This window comes from Rattus norvegicus, chromosome 3 (assembly GCF_021556685.1).
Source record: "Rattus norvegicus strain SHRSP/BbbUtx chromosome 3, alternate assembly SHRSP_T2T, whole genome shotgun sequence".
Classification (NCBI taxonomy): Eukaryota; Metazoa; Chordata; class Mammalia; order Rodentia; family Muridae; genus Rattus; species Rattus norvegicus.
In genome coordinates, this window is record NC_141536.1 from 155,296,283 (window position 1) to 155,315,197 (window position 18,915).

Sequence of the window (18,915 nt, forward strand, 5' to 3'; positions counted from 1 at the left end):
TCATGAGGAGACTCATGAATTTGACCAGTAGCTTCCCAGGAATTACAGAAGACTGAGAGGAGACAGCTCTGGTGGAAGCTCCCTAGTTTTGAGGGTTCTTAGTCGGTGGTGGAAGGAAGTGAGAGAAAGAGGGAATGCGGGTGTTTACCCCTTCTCTGGAGAGACGGCTCAGAGGTTAAGAGCATTGCTGCTCTCCAGAGGTCCTGAGTTCGATTCCCAACACCCACATGGTGGTTCACAACCATCTGTAACTGAAGTCCTAGGGGATCCAATTCCCTCTTATGGTATGCAGATGTACATGCAGACAAAACACCCACATACACACAAATGTACGCATGCATACATACATACATACATACATACATACATACATACATACATACATCTGTTTTTTTAAAACATGGGGGAACTGGAGAGATGGCTCAGCAGTTAAGAACCCTGGCTGGAGGTTGGGGATTTAGCTCAGTGGTAGAGCGCTTGCCTAGCAAGCGCAAGGCCCTGGGTTCGGTCCCCAGCTCCGGGAAAAAAAAAGCCCTGGCTGTTCTTCTAGAGGACCCAGGTTCAATTCCCAGCACCCACGTGGCTACATGGCAGCTCACAATCCTCTGTAACTCCAGTTCCAGGGGATCTGGCACCCTCACACACACATGCATGTGTAGTGAGATATTTGGTTTCTTTTTTCTTTCTTTTTTTTTTTTTTTTGGTTCTTTTTTTTCGGAGCTGGGGACCGAACCCAGGGCCTTGCGCTTCCTAGGTAAGCGCTCTACCACTGAGCTAAATCCCCAGCCCCTTATATTTGGTTTCTTTAAAAAGGAAACAGAGGGGTTGGGGATTTAGCTCAGTGGTAGAGCGCTTACCTAGCGAGCGCAAGGCCCTGGGTTCAGTCCTCAGCTCCAAAAAAAAAAAGGAAACAGAAATAGAAATGTGCTTTCATTTAAATCCCACGTGTGGGGTGTGGGGCTGATTCAGATTGTCCACAGCCTCGTGCTGTAGCAGGGATATGATTCTGTCCGCTGCAGATAGTTTTTGTGATCGTATGACTTTTGGAATTCTGGGGACTTTTCGGAGGGTATAAATGCTCAGACCTGGGGAGGCATGGTCAGTAGTTGGTTATTGTTGGTCGCTGGTTGCTGTTGGTCATGGTTTGTTAAGTAGTCATGCACAAAGAAGAAACTGGATATCCTACTAGCAAAGATCAAACTTACCCCCAAGGAACTCAACACCCCCAATCAGCAGGAAGTAGTCTAATGACAATGTCACCCCTTTTCTGACCCCTGACTTTATTCAGAGCTCTTTCTTTTCCTCTATATTCATTTTTCTCTCTTATCTAGTGTTAGGGGGTTGAAAGGATGGAAGAACCCACAAAGTAGCCAAAACCAGCTACATACATGTAGGCAAAAAAACAAACAAAAAAACCCCCAAATAAACAAAAAAACAAACAAAAAACCAAACCAAAACAAAACAAAACAAAAAAACAAAACAAAAACCAATGCATATAAAAAAATAAATCGTTAAAAATTGCCTCTCCATGCACACACGTGTGTGCATTGCATGCATGTGTATGGGCAGTGTGCATCTGTGCATGTCCAGATATGAGCATGTGTGTGTGTGTGTCTGAGATCTTCAGTAGCTGATGTGTCACAGTTCTGACACTACATTCAGCCATGTATCCCCTCCCTTAGGCTCCTTAAAGTTCCAGCTTCCATCTCAGGACCCCCAGGCTAGCTCTACTTTGCAGCTTCCCCATACCTCACCTCATCCTGCCCCACCCTAGGGCAGCCGTACCCTCCCACCCGTTCACCTGGTTGGCATCTGCTTATTGCCTCACTTCTGCCACCTATGGGGCAGTGCCTGAATTACACTCTGTGGGGATCTGCTTCTCTGATTGGATGGATACCTGATCATTAACTAGAGTTTAGCTTCCTGCTAGAGTTTTGATTCTGCAAGGAATCAAAATAATGGACTCTTGGCAACAGAGCAGCTAGCCATGGAAATGCAAGTTTGACTGCCAGGACTTGTGACTGCAAGTGACAGAAAACTAACACAACGGTTTAGGAAGCAAAAAAGAATTAGTGGGAGTTTTTGTTGTTGTTGTTGTTGTTGATGATGATGATGATTTTTAAAGTTTGACGATGAGCTGGGTTGATCAAGGGCCCCAGATTTTCAGGATGCATGCCTGTACCTCTTTGCTCTGTGTGAATTTTATATTCCTCCCCTTCCCCTCCCCTCCCCCTCCCTCTCTGTGTGAACTTTATATTCCTCCCTTCCCCTTCCCCTTCCCCTTCCCCCTCCCTTCTGTGTGTGTGTGTGTGTGTGTGTGTGTGTGTGTGTGTGTGTGTGTGTGTCTGGTCACACACACACCCATGTATTACACATATATGACAGAGGACATCCATCCATGGGTGTATGCTTTATCACTCTCCGCCTTATTTTTTGAGACAGCACTCTCAGTGAATATGGAACTCCTCAGTTGGCTAGTGAGGCTGGCCAGTGAGCCCCGCCAAATCCTAGTCCGACCTCCTTGTGCTGAGGTTGTAAGTACACAGCACTACATCATATTTTTACATGCACCCCGGGGATCCAAACTCAGGCCCTCGGCTTTCACGGCTCTCATGGGAAGCTCTTTTCACACCAATGGTCTCTCAGTCACTTCTCTCTGAGGCAAGCCCTCCCTGGCAACAAGAGATACTGGCGGCGGCGGCAGCAGCAGCAGCCCAGCAGCAACAACTGTCTTGGTACAAAGACCTCATCCGTCTTTCCAAATCCAGCTTGAGGGTCAGCTTGGCTCATGGGCCTTCTCCTAAGTCAATTACTATGTCCTGCAAGACGGGCTCATTTTCTCCTTATGAAAAGACCGATGTATTTTATATCACACCAAACTGGGCATCTAAGCAATTCTCTCTCTCTCTCTCTCTCTCTCTCTCTCTCTCTCTCTCTCTCTCTCTCTTTCTTTTTTCTTTTTTCTTTTGGAGCTGGGGATCGAACCTAGGGCCTTGCGCTTGCTAGGCAAGTGCTATACCACTGAGCTAAATAATCCCCAACCCCTCTTTTTTTTTTAAAGATGTATTTATTTATTTTATGTATATGAGTACACTGCAGCCGTTTTCAGACACACAAGAAGAGGGCATCAGATCCCATCATAGATGGTTGTGAGCCACCATGTGGTTGCTGGGAATTGAATTCAGGACCTCTGGAAGAGCAGTCATTGCTCTTAACCTCTGAGCCATCCCCCCCCCACCCCCAGGCCCCATTTAAGGTGTTCTTGAAACAATAGTTTCCTAGCCACACTTCCTTCTCTCCAACAGGTCCATCTCCCACAACATCCCACATCCATTAGGCCGTGGATCCTGATCCTCTCCGCAGCCTTCTTAACACTAATGGGACTGGAGAGATGGCTCAGCCATTAAGAGCACTTACTGCTTCTGCAGAGGACCCTGGTTTAGTTCCCAGCACCCACACAGGGCAGCTCATAGTCACAGGTAACTTCGGCTCCAGGGTGACCAAAGCCCCTTGGCAGACTTCTCTATCCTCAGACACAAAGAAGGCAAACTGCGTCTCCATACCTGTGCCCCGGTTGGGCTTTGGCTCAGTGAAGTCCTGCCACCATCTGCTTGGTATAACCGCTCCACAAGTGTGTGTTTTGGGGTCCAGCTGTGGTTCCAAGTCCTCTGCTTCCTCCCTCTCAGGGTGTGCAGACACTGCTCTACACTGGGCTAGAAGGATGGGGCAGAACCTGGAATGGGTGGATTTCTGCAGGATTCCAGGCGGGGGGCAAGGAGGGGAGGCTGTTTTTCCGAGGATCCTAATATGACAGCTCCTTTAGGTGAAAGCCTTCTCTGATGATTTTCAATGAAACAGCTCTCGGAGACTCAGAGATCTTACTGTGTGCATATTTCTTTATTCTGGGTGGGCTTGTACACATACAATTTATTCGGGTGAACCAATATATAGTTTTGGGGAAGGGAGTAAGACTATCCAGAGTGGGCAAAGGTCATTGGCTGAGGACTAAGGTATGGGGAGGTGTTTCAGGAATCTCAGGTGTACCACTATTGTGACATTCCTCAGGTGTAGAGTCTGGGACCCTGCCCCCAAGAGAGGAGGTAGCCCCACTGACAAAGGGAGTCCACCATCTTGCACCGAGTCCAGGGCTATCAGATAATGTCATACTCTGACCTTAGCAACAGGGTTGCCTGACATCTGCCTCTGTTTTATTTTTTAACTCCTCCACTACGAAGGCACCTCGGATGCATGGAATCAGGCTCCGCCTTGCTGGGAGTGCATCCTGCTGATTGAAGTCAGCAGCAGGCCAGGTTCACCCTGCTAGATAGGAGTAGCAGGCCCCACCGCAGACAGACAACCAGGGAGACCTCCAAACATTGCTGAAGATCTCCAGGGGAACACAGTGGCTCTGTAGCCCCACAGAGAGACTCCTGCTGGCTGTGTCCCCTGTACCAGGACACCTCTCTGGACAAATGAGTGAATGAATGAACCAATAGGAGGATGAACAACGCACGCAGTGCTACAAACATGGCGAAAGCAGAGACTTTACCAACCCCTGAAGCCCAAGGTCCTCTAGGTCCCCAGGGGACTTCTTAGAAAAGAAGCCACCTTCTCCTCTCCTCCAGGCCCCAGGATCTTACTAGCCAGTAGGCAGAGTCAGGGCTTCGCAGTAACCCAGGGAGCCAGCTCAGCCAGGCCAGCCTGACGGTAAGGACACATTGTCTAAGGAAAAGGCAAAGATTTCAGAACCCATGAACAGCACGGTTTGCTTTTCAGGGACTTTTGGGTTGCTTGGCTATATGATGATGATGGTGGTAGTGGTGGTGTTGTTGATGATGATGGTGTTGTTGTTGATGATGGTAGTGGTGGTGGTGATGATGATGGTGCTGTTGGTGATGATGATAGTGTTGTTGATGGTGATGATGGTGGTGGTGATGATGATGATGATGGTGATGGTGATGTATACAAATGGGTGTGTACATCTGTCCACATTCCAAAGACAGTCAACTTTGGATGTCTTTGTTAGTCACTCTTCAACTTATTTTCTTTTGAGAAAGGATGTCTCTCAATGAATCTGGAAGCTGACCTCCTGCTTCTACTTCCCCAGTGCTGGGGTCACAGGCTTGTGCTGTCATGCCTAGTTTTACTCCTTGTTGGTGAACTAAGCTCAGTTCGTTCTGCATGCTAGTCAGGACTCCACCATTGAGCCACATCTACAGCCTGGAAATAGGACGTTTTGCGTAGCATCAGTATCCGCCGCTCACCAACGGGAAATTAAAGCAGGAAAGGGCACTCAACGTTTACAAAAGTAACATGAAGCGGGACAAAGGAACATCTTCATGGACTGCGGTCTACGGAGAGCAGGGGTGGGGTGGCGTGGGGTGGATGACACCCCAGGTCTAAGGAATCTGAGATGAAACAGTTCTTATGCTCAGGCCCTACTCAGGCTCTCAGCAGGGCACAAAGCCAGGGTAGCTGCTTTCAAGAAGACTTGGAGAGGGGGTTGGGGACTTAGCTCAGTGGTAGAGCACTTGCCTAGCAAGCGCAAGGCCCTGGGTTCGGTCCCCAGCTCTGAAAAAATGAAGAAAAAAAAAAAGAAGACTTGGAGAGAGCAGGAGGCAGGAGACAGTTCTTTGTAGGGGTGCTGGGGGCAGGGATCAGGCTGGCCGCAAAGCTTCCTACGGACTCACATGGGAGAGATATACTTCACGCCCACCGTCTGGGAGATAACTTGGCAGACCAGAGAGGACCTGCAGCTCCTACAGTCCTGGTACTTTTGGAGCAGAGTCTGTTGCCAGTGATGTATTCCATTTGGGGCATCTGTGGTGACAGTGGGTGGATGGGAGGGGCGGATTACAGCCCTCACTTCGGTCCCAAGAGTTTCCATGGCTTCAACTCAAGTTGCCTACAGTGCAGGTGGAGGGGGAAATTGGTGGGGCTTTGGAGTCAGTATAAAAGGACAAAAGGAAGACCCGTTGGGACATCTGACACTTCCAGGGACATGTGCCTTCCCTCAAGTCCCCAAGACTCTTGGGAAATATGTAGAGGGATGCAGCTGAGGCTGTCACAGTGAGGCAATCAATCTCCTGCTCTCCAGGGATCTCAAGGATTGGGAGAACAGGTCACCGGTGACGGACAGGTGTCCTAGGGAAAATACCACGTGGTTCCTCACCTAAGGCTACCAAGCAGGACCAGTCAGTATCGGTCATTGTTCTGCGCACTGAACAGGTCAGTACCAAACCTCAACTCACACGTGATGTGAAGTCAGATTTCACTCTGACTCTTTTTTTTTTTTTTTTTTTTTTTTTTTTGTTCTTTTTTTCGGAGCTGGGGACCGAACCCAGGGCCTTGCGCTTCCTACGTAAGCGCTCTACCACTGAGCTAAATCCCCAGCCCTCACTCTGACTCTTAAACAGCTCTTGAGCTGGAGTCTAAGGGAAAAGAAATCCAGAACCTTCAACCCTTCTAAGAATAAAACCAGATGGGAAGTCGGCTGGAACTACTGGGGCACTTGCGCCCTCTGGTGGCCACAATGGAAATGACGTTGAGGTGGAGGAAATGGAGTTCGTGGCCAATAGCTTCCTTTCTTACTCTAGCAAAGACAAAGGTGAGCTGCTGGGGGACACTGCTTCTGGCAGTGTTCATCTGCAAGTGTAATTTTGGGCCTGGGTCCCAAGCCTTCTTTTCCAGAGCTTCTTTTATGTCTTGGTCCCACACTTACTTCACTCCAAGAAACGTGGACTGATGGGTGGTTGTGTTTGTGAGTGGATAAGGAGATGTATGGATTGATACAGACATGGATGGGTGGGTGGATGGACAGATGGATGGATGGGTGGCTACAGAGAGAACAGATCTATCTTGCCTTAGGGGAAATCCCCAAATTCTCATTCACACTTCTGAGTGGGACACATCCTAATGAAGACTTTGCCTAAAACCGCATTCTGAACCTTGGAAGTCACAGAGCTGCGCTGGAGGTTTGCCTTAAGTGCGCCTTTTTTTTTTTTTTTTTTTTTTTTTTTTGGTTCTTTTTTTCGGAGCTGGGGACCGAACCCAGGGCATTGCGCTTCCTAGGTAAGCGCTCTACCACTGAGCTAAATCCCCAGCCCCAAGTGCGCATTTTCAAAAGCACTGTTCCAGGGACTGAAGAGACGGCTCGGCTCGGCAGTTAAGAGCACTTGTTCTTGCAGAGGACCTGGGTTCTGTTCCCAGCACCCACACTGTGGCTCACAACCCAACCCTTTGTAATTCTAGTTCTAGGAGCTCCAATGCCCTTTTCTTTAGGACATGGTGTACAGTCACAACTACAGGAAAACTACAACTACAGGAAAACTAGTTAATCACATAAAATAAAAACATCTAAAAGAAGGTGTTTTAAAAATTCCGTTTCACGGGGTTGGGGATTTAGCTCAGCGGTAGAGCGCTTGCCTAGCGAGCGCAAGGCCCTGGGTTCGGTCCCCAGCTCCGAAAAACAGAAAAAAGAATAAAAAATTCCGTTTCACAGTGTGGGAAGGGCAGCTGAGCAAGGGTGCAAGGACAACCAGGGAGGCAGGCGAGCTGCTGTCCAGCGTGGTGGCAGGAGAGTAAGGAGAGTCTGCTGGGGAGAGAGTAGACAGGCTGCTGGAAAGTCCGGACACCAGATCTTGCCACGGGGACGCATTACTCAGGAAAGCAGGGGCTCGGGAGCAACTCCACTACTGATCAGCTGCAAGAAGGAGAAAAACAAACTGAAAGATGCTGGATCCTGTCTCCTGTGAAAGCTGAGGTGGGCTCCTCAGCATCCGCTGGGCTTTCCAGAACTCCAGAGACCTGAGTGCCTGTGCTTCAGTGACGGGACTCATGGCTGCAGTGTGGATGCAGGACAGAGGGACATGCCAGCTGTATTTTAATTTCAGGACGCAGCAAACCATTTCTAGAGGAACTAAACACTCATCCCTGCCTGGGCAGTGTGTTAGTTGTTTTTGTGGCTGTGACCAAATTACTGAGCGGAATTAAATGGAGGAAAGATTTGTTTTGGCACATAGTTTCAGGGATACAGTCCACCGTGGTGCGGAGGCACCCAAGTTGGGTGTACCAGCAGAGCAGTAGGGTGGGAGTGGGCCAGTCCGGTGTGGTGGAAGCTCCTCAGATCCTGGAGGATTGGGGAGCAGAGCTTGGCCATGTTTCACTGACTTCCATTTGATAGGTCACAGTCCTAGGAGTGCCATAACCTCTCAGAACAGCGCCGTCAACTGGAGACTAATGGAAAACACATGAGCTGTGGGGGACATTTTATTTCCAAACCATAAGACATACTGGTATTAACCAAACGTAGTTGTCCACCTCCCCACGTAGATAAGTAAATTCCAGCACCCACATTGCGCTGCTGGAAACTCGAGTCTGCTGGAAGAACAGTATGAGCTCTCAGCCCTTGAGCTATCTCTCCAAGCCTGCACTTCAAAATATTTTTTTTTTTTGGTTCTTTTTTTCGGAGCTGGGGACCGAACCCAGGGCCTTGCGCTTCCTAGGCAAGCGCTCTACCACTGAGCTAAATCCCCAGCCCCCAAAATATTTTAAATTGCATTTACTTATCTACGTGGGGAGGTGACTCTTAGGGACAACTTGCACCTGCCATTTCTCCTCCTTCCATCATCTGAGTCTCATGGATGGAACTCAGGTGATCAGGCTTGGTGCAAGTGCTCAGCCATCTCACCAAGTCCTGATCTGAACTTCCGGTAAAAGTGCTCAGCCATCTCACCAAGTCCTGATCTGAACTTCCGGTAACTTCTTCTCCATGACCACTGGTGCCTTTTATTCCTTGAGAAGTTACCAGAGTGCTTAGCCTGCCCTGCCACAGGATAGGTATGGTCGTTAGGGTGCCGTTCTGATCGGTTTTCTCACCCAAAGGACAAAAAAAAGAGAAAGTTGTCACCAAGCTGCGTAGGAAGTAGCATTGACCTGTGCTTCTCTCATAGGCTGTGCAGGCTCGGTTCATTTAAACTATTGCAAATAGAATCAATGAATGAAGCAAGACAGGGAATGAAAGCGACCACGGTGAGAGGTGATACCTGACAGCAGAAACTGTATCCATCGCGCACGCAGGGCAGACTCTGAATCTATCCCGCATTCATTCCATACAGAAATGCAGACTCGCTTCCACCCCACACATACCTCAAACTCTTCATCCGCAAAGTCTCCATATCACACACATATGCCCCATACGCCGCATCCATCGTGCACTCACCCTACTTGTCACAGACCTAGCATCTGCTCCCCACACTCCATATTCACCTGGCGCAGATCACAGACCCAGCATCCACTCGCAGAGGGCAGAGCTCTCATTAAACCTATACATACTGTAGACCCCACATCCACCTCATATATTTCTCACCCTGCCCCGCGCATCCTCCTGTTCCTACTCTCTGTGGAACCTTCCTCAGGGTGGTTCCAAAGAGACTAGCTGTTCCGTCGGACTCCGCCGGGGCAGCCAGAGCGTCCGCGGGCGCTCTGAGGGATTTGTAGTTCCGCGGCCACGCCTAGAACTACGAGTCCCAGGGGGCCGTGCGGCGACAGGGGGCGTGATCACAGTGTGCAAGAGCCTCCCTCCTCCCAGGAGTTGGAGCAGGCAGCCTGCCTTAGTTTTCTCCTGTGCCTGTCTCCATCCTGGATTCCTGACATCTATGGAGTGTTCATTGTGCGCCAAACACCGTTCCTCAAGTACCTGAGAGGGCGTCATCCTTACTTTTTAAATGTGTGCCAAACACCGTTCCTCAAGACCAGTAGAGAGTGTCTTCCTTACGTTTTAGACAGCAAACTGAGGCCTGAGGTAGGAACCCTGCTAATCACTGGCTTGAAAGGGTTTTGGGTCACAAAGTGTTCAGTCCCCAGGTATTATGATTTACACCAGAGAACAGCTTGCGTTACAGTGGGGAGAATTAATAGACACCGCCTTAACCAACTGCGACTTAAACTTAGTACCACCAGAAATAGTTCAAACTGTCACCCTATGTCTCCTGACACGATGCAGAGGAGAGGGCAGAAGGCTACTTAGGTAGTGCTCTTGCCAAAAAAGAAATAGTGTTTCTGCTGTTACAAAAAAGTTACAGGGGCTGGAGAGATAGCTCAGTGGTTAAGTGCACTGTACTGCTCTTCCAAAGTTTCTGAGTTCAAATCCCAGCAACCATATTGTGGCTCATAAACATCTATAGTGCGATCTGATTCCCTTTTTGGTGTGTCTGAAGACAGCTACAGTGTACGTATATATAAATAAAATTATTTTTAAAACAGTTACAGGAGAACCTGGCAGGAGCTGCATGGTACAGGGAGAATTTAGGGAAATCTCAGTAACCACCTTTCCTGCCTGTCAAACCTGAAGAGTTGAATGGTGTCATTGGAGCCTAAATCTAAAAGAATTGGACAACTTTATAGGGCCAAATCCAGTGGACACACAAGCCCGCATGTGCGAGCGTGTGCACACACACACACACAGACAGACAGACAGACAGACAGACAGACAGACAAAGATTGCTAAAGATGGGGTTGGGGATTTAGCTCAGTGGTAGAGCGCTTGCCTAGGAAGCACAAGGCCCTGGGTTCGGTCCCCAGCTCCGGAAAAAAAAAAAAAAAAAAAAAGAATTGTTAAAAAAAAAATTGCTAAAGCTGTTAGTTCAATGTGCAGAAACAATAGCATAGACTAATTTTTTTAATTATTTAATGTACACTGTAGCTGTCTTCAGACACACCAGAAGAGGGCATCGAATCCCATTACAGGTAGTTGTAAGCCACTATGTGGTTGATGGGAATTGAACTCAGGGCCTCTGGAAGAGCAGTCAGTGCTCTTAACCGCAGATGCCTGCTTGCTATCTCAGAAGCAATTAACCTGTGACACTCGAAGACTGGCAGAGTTCTCATTGCAGTTTTGACAGCAGAAAGGACTTAATAGCAGTCCTATTATAAAAGATGTTAATAATTACTAATACAATTTTAGGAATTCTTATAGAATCATCATTAATAATTAAGAAATTACCTATTTGTCTATATACCGTCACTACAAGGGACTGCATCTTCATCGTTCTGCAGAGTGCTCAAATGGGTGGGCTAATACCTGCTGATCATTCCATAAATTGAATAACAACAGGAAAAGCATACAAATAGCAGGAATCTTTCCTCAAGTGTAATCTCCTTGGCCTCGCCTGGAGAAGTGAATCTGCCATAGCTTTACCGTCCACGGCAGAACCTGCTCAGGAAGATCACCTGCAACTTTTTATCTTTTCCCTGACATTTATGTGTATTTGTGTGTCCATATATAATTTTGTGTGCCTTGTTTATGCATGGTGTGTGGTCTTTTTGTTAAAGATTTATTTATTTTATGTATGTAAGTACACTGTCGCTGTCTTCAGACACACCAGAAAAGGGCATCGGATCCCACCACAGATGGCCGTGAGCCACCATGTGGTTGCTGGGAACCGAACTCAGGACCTCTGGGAGAGCAGTCAGCGCTCCCAACCGCTGAGCCATCTCTCCAGCCCGTGTGGTTTTTGTTTTTGTTTTTTTTTTTTCCTTTTTTGAGACAGGGTTTTTGGTTGTTTTTGCTTAGTTTTGTTTGTTTGTTTATTAATTGTAATTTTTACTATTTAGGGTTTTTTGGTTTGGTTTGGTTTTGTTTTGTTTTGTTTTGTTTTAACAGCGTTTCTCTGTGTAACCCTGACTTTTCTGGAACTTGCTTTGTAGACCAGGCTGGCCTAGAACTCACAGAGATGCTCCTGCCTCTGCCTCTCAAGTGTTGGGCTTAAAGGTGTGCGCCACCGCTGCTCAGTCTTTGCTTTTAGTTAAAAGATGTATTTGTTCTATGTGTTTGGGTGTTTTGCCTGAATGTGCAGTACCCATTTGGATTTCCTGAAACTGGAGTTATAGACAATTGTGAGTTACCACGTGGGTGCTGGAAACCAAATCCTAGTCCTCTGGAACAGTAGGCAATGCTCTCAACCAGTAAGCCGTCTCTCCAACCACTGATTCTGTGCATTTTTATTTGGGTTCTGTGAGTGTTTTATGTTCATGTGTTTATGTGTGTTTGTGTATGTATATGTGTGCCAATGTTTTTTGGGGTTTTTTTTGGTTCTTTTTTTTTTTTTTTTTTTTTTCGGAGCTGGGGACCGAACCCAGGGCCTTGCGCTTCCTAGGCAAGCGCTCTACCACTGAGCTAAATCCCCAACCCCATATGTGTGCCAATGTATGACTATTGTATCTGTTCATATTTGAGTTTGTTTTGTGTGTCTTTGGGAGTTTGTACGCGCGAAAGCATTCACCTGTGTACATGACTATGTCTCATGTGCTGTTTCTGTGTTGGTATTTGGGTTTGCTTGTGTGTTTGTGTATTTGCATTTGATTGTATGTTTGTGTATATGTTTGTGTTTATGTATTTGCATTTGCTTGTGTGTTTTTACGTGTGTGGATATTTAGGTACACGTGCTCCCCTGTACTTGTTTGTAACAGTCAGACTTCTGTCACAAAGTTGCTGCATAACAGATAGGCCCAGCTCAGGGTGGTGGTTCAGGCTTTTAATCCCAGCACTCGGGAATCAGAGGCAGGCAAATTTCTATGAGTTTGAAGCCAGCCTGGTTTACATGGCAAGTTCCAGGTCAGCCAGGGCTTCACAGAGACCTTGTCTCAAACAAACAAACAAACAAAAAGAGGAGGAGGAGGGCTGGAGAGGTGGCTCAGTGGTTAAGAGCACTGACTGCTCTTCCAGAGGTCCTGAGTTCAAATCCCAGCAACCACATGGTGGCTCACAAGCATCTGTTAATGGGATCTGATGCCCCCTTCTGGTGTGTCTGAAGACAGCTACAGTGTACTCAAATACAAAATAAATAAATAAATTAAAAAAAAATAAAGGAAAGTTCCAGTTTTAAAAAAAAAAAAGAGGAGGAGGAAGATGAGGGGGGGGACAATAGGATGATGAGAAGAAAGAGGAGAAGGAGGAGGAAGAGGAAGAGAAAAGGGAGGGAAATGGAGAGGAGAAGAAGAAGGAGAAGGAGGAGGAAAAGGAGAAGAAATAAAGAATTCCTCTTTCTGGGCTGGAGAGATGGCTCAGTGGTTAAGAACACCCGACTGTTCTTCCAGAGGTCATGAGTTCAATTCCCAGCAACCACATGGTGGCTCACAACCATCTGTAAAGAGATCCGATGCCCTCTTCTGGTGTATCTGAAGACAGCTACAGTGTACTTATATATAATAAATAAAATAAATCTAAAAAAAAAAAAAAAAAAAAAAAAAAAAAAGAATTCCTCTTTCTGACAGATCTCACCAAAGCATCATCAGAATTGAGACTCGCCGGCTATGCATGGGATGTGTGTGCATCTATGAACCAACAATGTGGAGCAGGCGAGTGTGCTGGTAAACAGGACCTGAATCACACCAAGGAGGAATGTTTCCTTTGTCTGTCTGTTCTTAGATTCGGTGGTTAACTCAACCTAAATCTATTGAGTTTCTCTGTACTCTAGAAAGGCTGCCAGACTCTAGAAACCAAAAAAGTCATGGAAACAGGAAAGGGTCCCTAGAGCCTCCAGAAACAGACACAGCACTGTCAGCACGTGACTTCTCCCTAGGGAGGCTCACTCCACACTTCTGAGCTCCAGAATTGTGAGAAGTAAACATCTAAGCCACTTGTAAGTTCGGGGACTTGATGTGACTGTCACAAAATGCACCCACTGATGCAGGAGAGTCGCCCCCTGCTGAGGTGTGCAGGTAGCAAGTGCCAGCTCCTGAGAAGGTAACCCCTGTGGGGAAGACAGCCTCCATGTAGCTGTGTCAACATAATTCTCCCTGGTGTTTCAGTATGTCATTTGCTGTCGCTGCAGTTGTGAATAATACAAAATTCCCACCCTGTGCATCACTGACCCAGTAGTACTAGGCCCTCCACCCAGCTCTCTCGTTAAACTGAATTCAGTACTCAGACATTCTGCCCCTGCTCTGCAGAGAATTTGAGATAGTCTGGTGAGAGAAGGGTCTATAAGAGATGCAGGAGTTCCCTGCAGCCATGTGGGCTGATTACGGTTTAGATCTTTATCCTTAGCACAGTTGGGAGTCATTGAGAGGTTTGAAGCTGGCTTAAAGAGCTAAACCAAGCCTTATTTAGCAAGCCTGGCTCTGGTCAGCGCCTTTGCACAGTGGATTTCTAAGGGAAAGATCCAGATGTGTTTGGTCACCATAAAGATGGCTGTGTGGACACAAACAATTATGACAGTGAAGTTACAAACTTGAGCACTGGGGGGTATAAACAGAATGGGTTCTGGGTGAGCTTTACTGGAAAACACATTCTGTCCACACAAACGGTCTGATGTATGAAAAGGGACCTGCCACGAATATGAACGAAACCCAGGGACCACAGAGCCAGGATGCTGGTGTCATAGCAACCCGAACCAAAGAGCTTCTCTTCTGTATTTTCAACAGGGCTCCAGGAATAGAAAAGGCAGAGTGTAAGTGTTGCAGCTCTGAAGGGAAAAGGCTTGTCTTATGGAAGTGTTAAGGCTCTGCTCTGGCTGCTGCCTGGGAAGTTTTCCCCAATGCAAGTTACAGCTGTGCTCCAGAAGAGGAGGTTTCCTAAGCAAAGCTGTACTTAGGAGAACATGTTACTGCTCTACTCTGAGAGGTATCCTGACTACCAGGAGCCAAGGAATACCACGAAGTCACACTGCACAGCAAACCTCACACAAGAGATTTATCGGGAGAGGGAAACCCAGAAGTGTGGCTGCCTCTGCTCAAGCCCGAAGCAGTAGGGAACTGAGCAGAAGGCAGGGTTTAAGGAGTTTTGGGGAGAAAGCGGGAATTTTCCTGGTGAAGATTTCCAGAGTGAAGATTGCTGGGATTTCAACTCCCGAGCTCGGGCTAGCTCAGAACTGGCGGGCTTCTGTGGCAAACTCAGCGATTGGTGGGATTATATTTCTTGACCCTGGTTTTAGGCTTGAGGTCTAGTTAGGGTTAGGGTGTTTTTCTTTGGCCCTTTTACCCTACACAAAAGTCATGTGAAGAAAGTCTCTATCCACCGGCACCTTGTAACCAGCCTCTTATTTAATTCGGTTAAGCCCTTACCCCAGCAGAACCAGGCAACATCATTCTGAAGAGTAGGAAACCGGAACCAGGATGGTAGCGGCTACTGACGTCAGATGCTATTGGCGTCATCAAGTAGAAAGCTTTGCCTAGTCTGTCTTTCCCTCTTGGATTATACAGTGTGTTTCCGTGGTTTGATGCGTGAGGATCATGAGTTCAAAGCTAACCTGAGATACACAGTGAGTTTCTGTCTTTAAAAAGTAAAGGATTTTTCTATGCTAGTAGAAAGGAGCAGAGTATCCCCACCAGAAAGGATCCCAAACTCAGCATCGCCAACGAGCTTCCTGAGAGAGCCAAAGAGAGAGAAGCTGTTGAGTAAAAGTTGCAGAGCGCTCACGGAGATAGAAAAAGAACTTCAGGAAGGGCCAAGTCGTCAGATCCGAGAGGCTCCGCAGAGCGCGGAAGGGTCGCGAGGCGGAACCACTCTTGCAGGGTAAAGTTGTTGGGGGGCGGGGGGGGGGGGCGGCGGTGTTCATAGCGGAAGAAGCCGGAGGATTTCCGAAGCGAGCGGAAGCGGCGCGGTCCGGGTCCAAACCAGCCGAAAGCATGGCTGGCGCGTCTTCGGAGGCGGAGGCGGAGGCGCTGGCCGCGGCGCGCGAGCGGAGCCGCCTCTTCCTGAGCGGCCTGGAGCTGGTGCAGCAGGGCGCCGAGGCTCGAGTGTTCCGTGGCCGCTTCCAGGGCCGAGCGGCCGTGGTGAAGCACCGCTTCCCTAAGGGCTACCGGCACCCGGAGCTGGAGGCGCGGCTCGGCCGGCGGCGGACGGTTCAGGAGGCTCGCGCGCTGTTGCGCTGCCGCCGTGCGGGTGAGGAGGGCCGGACCGGGCTCCGGGAGACCGGTGGGGACAGGAGAGACGGAGCTCCGGGAGACGGATGGGAACGGGAGAGACGGGACTACGGGAGACCGGTGGGGACGGGAGAGACGGGGCTCCGGGAGACGGGTCGAGTCAGGACAGTCGGAGTTCTGGGAGACCGGTAGGGACCGGAGAGTCTGGGCTTCGGGAGACGGGTCAGAACGGGACAGATGGGGCTCCGGGTTCCAGGAGACCGATAGGATGGGGCAGACGGGGCTCGGGACCAATAACAAAGCATAAGGTAGTTTTAAGCAGGTGTCCTGATAGGCGCGCGTCTGGAGCTAGCTTTCTGTATTCAGATTCTACTCTTCTGTGAGTTGCTTTTCCTCAATTCTGGTCTGTAATCGGAAGTCGTAGTCTAGGTCGCATCTCTGGGATGTTGTGAGTGGCCTATACAGACTTGTATGTTGACATGGCGTTCAATAAACGTCAGACTTCGTTAAATCGTTTCTGTGTGTTTGGTTGGATTTGTATTTTTGGAGACGGGATTTCACTGTAGCTGTGGCTTCCTGGACCTCACTACGTAGAGCAGGCTGATCTATATAACAGATTTGCTTGCCACAACTCCCATCTTATCTATTTTTTTATTTTTATTTTTTTTTGGTTCTTTTTTATTTTTCGGGGCTGGGGACCGAACCCAGGGTTATCTATTTTTTTTTTAATTTTTTTTTTATTTATTGTATGCATATGAGTACACTGTAGTTGTCTTCATGCACACCAGAAGAAGGCATCAGATCTCATTACAGATGGTCGTGAGCCACCATGTGGGTGCTGGGATTTGAACTCAGGACCTTTGGAAGAGCAACCTGTGCTCTTAACCGCTGTGCCATCTCTCCAGTCCCAGGGTTATCTATTTTTAACACCCATTTGCTACCCCCACGAAAAAGTTTTGTCCTCTAGAGAAACTTGAAACACAGACAGGGCAGGGGCTGGAAGTTTCACAGCCACTAGGTGGCCTGACTTGTTGGCTCAGAACTGTGTGTGGCCTTTGCTTCTATATTCCTGTGCTTTTCTCCTTAGTGGTTGATAGATGCCAGGGGACTGAAAATGCAGCAATGGAATTATAAAGTGTGTTCTATATTCTCCTTACCTTTTGTAAGTTTTATCAGACAGGGATGGGGGCCACCTTGATGCCCATTGACAGGTCTCCACTTTCTAGGAAAGTGTCCTGAACCTGGGTGACCTTCAGGAGAGACTCCTGGATTTAACTGGAGGCATTGCTGCCAGCTTACAATTGTGGAGACTGAGGCGTAGAGTAGCTAAGGGAGCCTTGAGTGAACAACTTCAGGAGGAGCTGGGATTTGAACCTGCCTGTTCCAGAGCAAAGGTGAGCCTGTAAGAGGACACCCTGCTTAGCCTCCTGCTCTGTCCTTGCCAGGTGGAAACTCAGACTGCAGGATGCTCTCCTTCTGGCTTCTTGTTTTGTTTGTTTTTAGGGAGTAGCAATGAATTCAGTCCTAAGGAAGCTTGAGAAAGGAGGAGCAAGCTTTGATACTTCCAGACTTACCCTGGGCTGTCTCAGGCCACAGTCCTGCAGGGCTATAACAGGGCAAGCTTCTGGGTAAATTGTGCCACTTCCCGCAGTATCCCTAAACCCTCCGTCTAAGGTAGACTTAGACTGAGAAACTGTCCACCTGTGCAGGTGAAGCCGGCCTTCATGAAGGAGCACTCCCTAACCGAGCTAACCACACTAACCACGTGTGTCCATTGCAGGAATAGCTGCCCCCGTCGTCTTCTTTGTGGACTATGCTTCTAACTGCCTATATATGGAAGAAATCGAAGACTCGGTGACTGTTCGAGATTATATTCAATCCACTATGGAGACTAAACAAGACCCCCAATGCCTCTTGGACTTGGCCAGGAAGATCGGGCAGGTTCTGGCCAGACTGCATGACGAGGACCTCATTCACGGGGACCTCACCACCTCCAACATGCTCCTGACACGGCCCCTGGAGCAGCTGCACATCGTACTCATCGACTTCGGGCTGAGTTTTGTCTCAGGACTGCCAGAAGACAAAGGCGTAGACCTCTATGTCCTGGAGAAAGCCTTCCTCAGCACGCACCCCCACACTGAGACTGTGTTTGAAGCCTTTCTGAAGAGTTACGGTGCCTCATCCAAGAAGTCCGATCCAGTGCTGAAGAAGTTAGATGAGGTGCGCCTGAGAGGGCGAAAGCGGTCCATGGTTGGGTAGCGGAGCTGTGGTGACTGGCTCACAGTGAAGGATGATGTAGACGAGGCTGGACCTCAGCAAAGCGTGGGGTCGTTAAGTGGTCTGTGATCATACTGGGACACCACCATCCTTGGCTCACTGTTCTCAGGGGCTTCGTGTTCATGAGATTTATTCTAGGCAGAACTGGGTGGGTAGCCCAGGCTAGCCTTGAATTTGTGGCAGCATCTTGCCTCAGCTTGCTGGGAGGAGGTTATAAACCACCATACCTGACTTTGCACTGATTCTGTAAGAAACAAAACATCTATGATTACATTTATTTTTATATCTTTTTATATTTATTTCGTGTGCCTGTGCAAATGTGTACATGGAGGTCAGAGAGTCAGATCTCTGGTTCTGCATTGTAGAATCTGTCATATGGATTCCAGGGTGATTAAATTAAATTAAAATTAAATCCAGGTGATTAGGCTTGGCTGTAAAATCCTTTACCCATTGAACCATTTCACTAGCTCTTAAAATTTTTTATATTGGGGCTGGGGACTTAGCTCAGTGGTAGAGCGCTTACCTAGGAAGCGCAAGGCCCTGGGTTCGGTCCCCAGCTCCGAAAAAAAGAACCAAAAAAAAAAAAAAAAATTTTTTTTATATTAAAGGGCGAAATGGAGGTGGGACATGGGGTGGTAGCTGGTGGGGGTTGAGCTGACTGGTTGAAGCAGGGCTGCAGAGGCTGCAGCAGAGCCTAGTGCTATGTCCTGTCATTTGCCAGAGCAGTGTGGGTTGTTAACTGCTCAGCCATCTCCAGTCTCCTATAGATTTGTT

General features: G+C 48.1%; 1 protein-coding gene across 6 annotated transcripts; it reads left to right on the forward strand.

The window, feature by feature from the left end:
• The first annotated feature begins 14,992 nt into the window (after positions 1-14,992).
• Tp53rkb (tumor protein p53 regulating kinase B) lies at positions 14,993-18,562 on the forward strand. Of its 6 annotated transcripts, none has more exons than XM_087653473.1 (3): positions 15,198-15,514; positions 17,091-17,258; positions 17,645-18,562. In XM_087653473.1, the coding sequence occupies exon 3, from the start codon at positions 17,698-17,700 to the stop codon at positions 18,121-18,123; it is 426 nt and encodes a 141-aa protein (XP_087509599.1). In that variant the 5' UTR covers positions 15,198-15,514; positions 17,091-17,258; positions 17,645-17,697; the 3' UTR covers positions 18,124-18,562.
• The last annotated feature ends 353 nt before the right edge of the window (positions 18,563-18,915 follow it).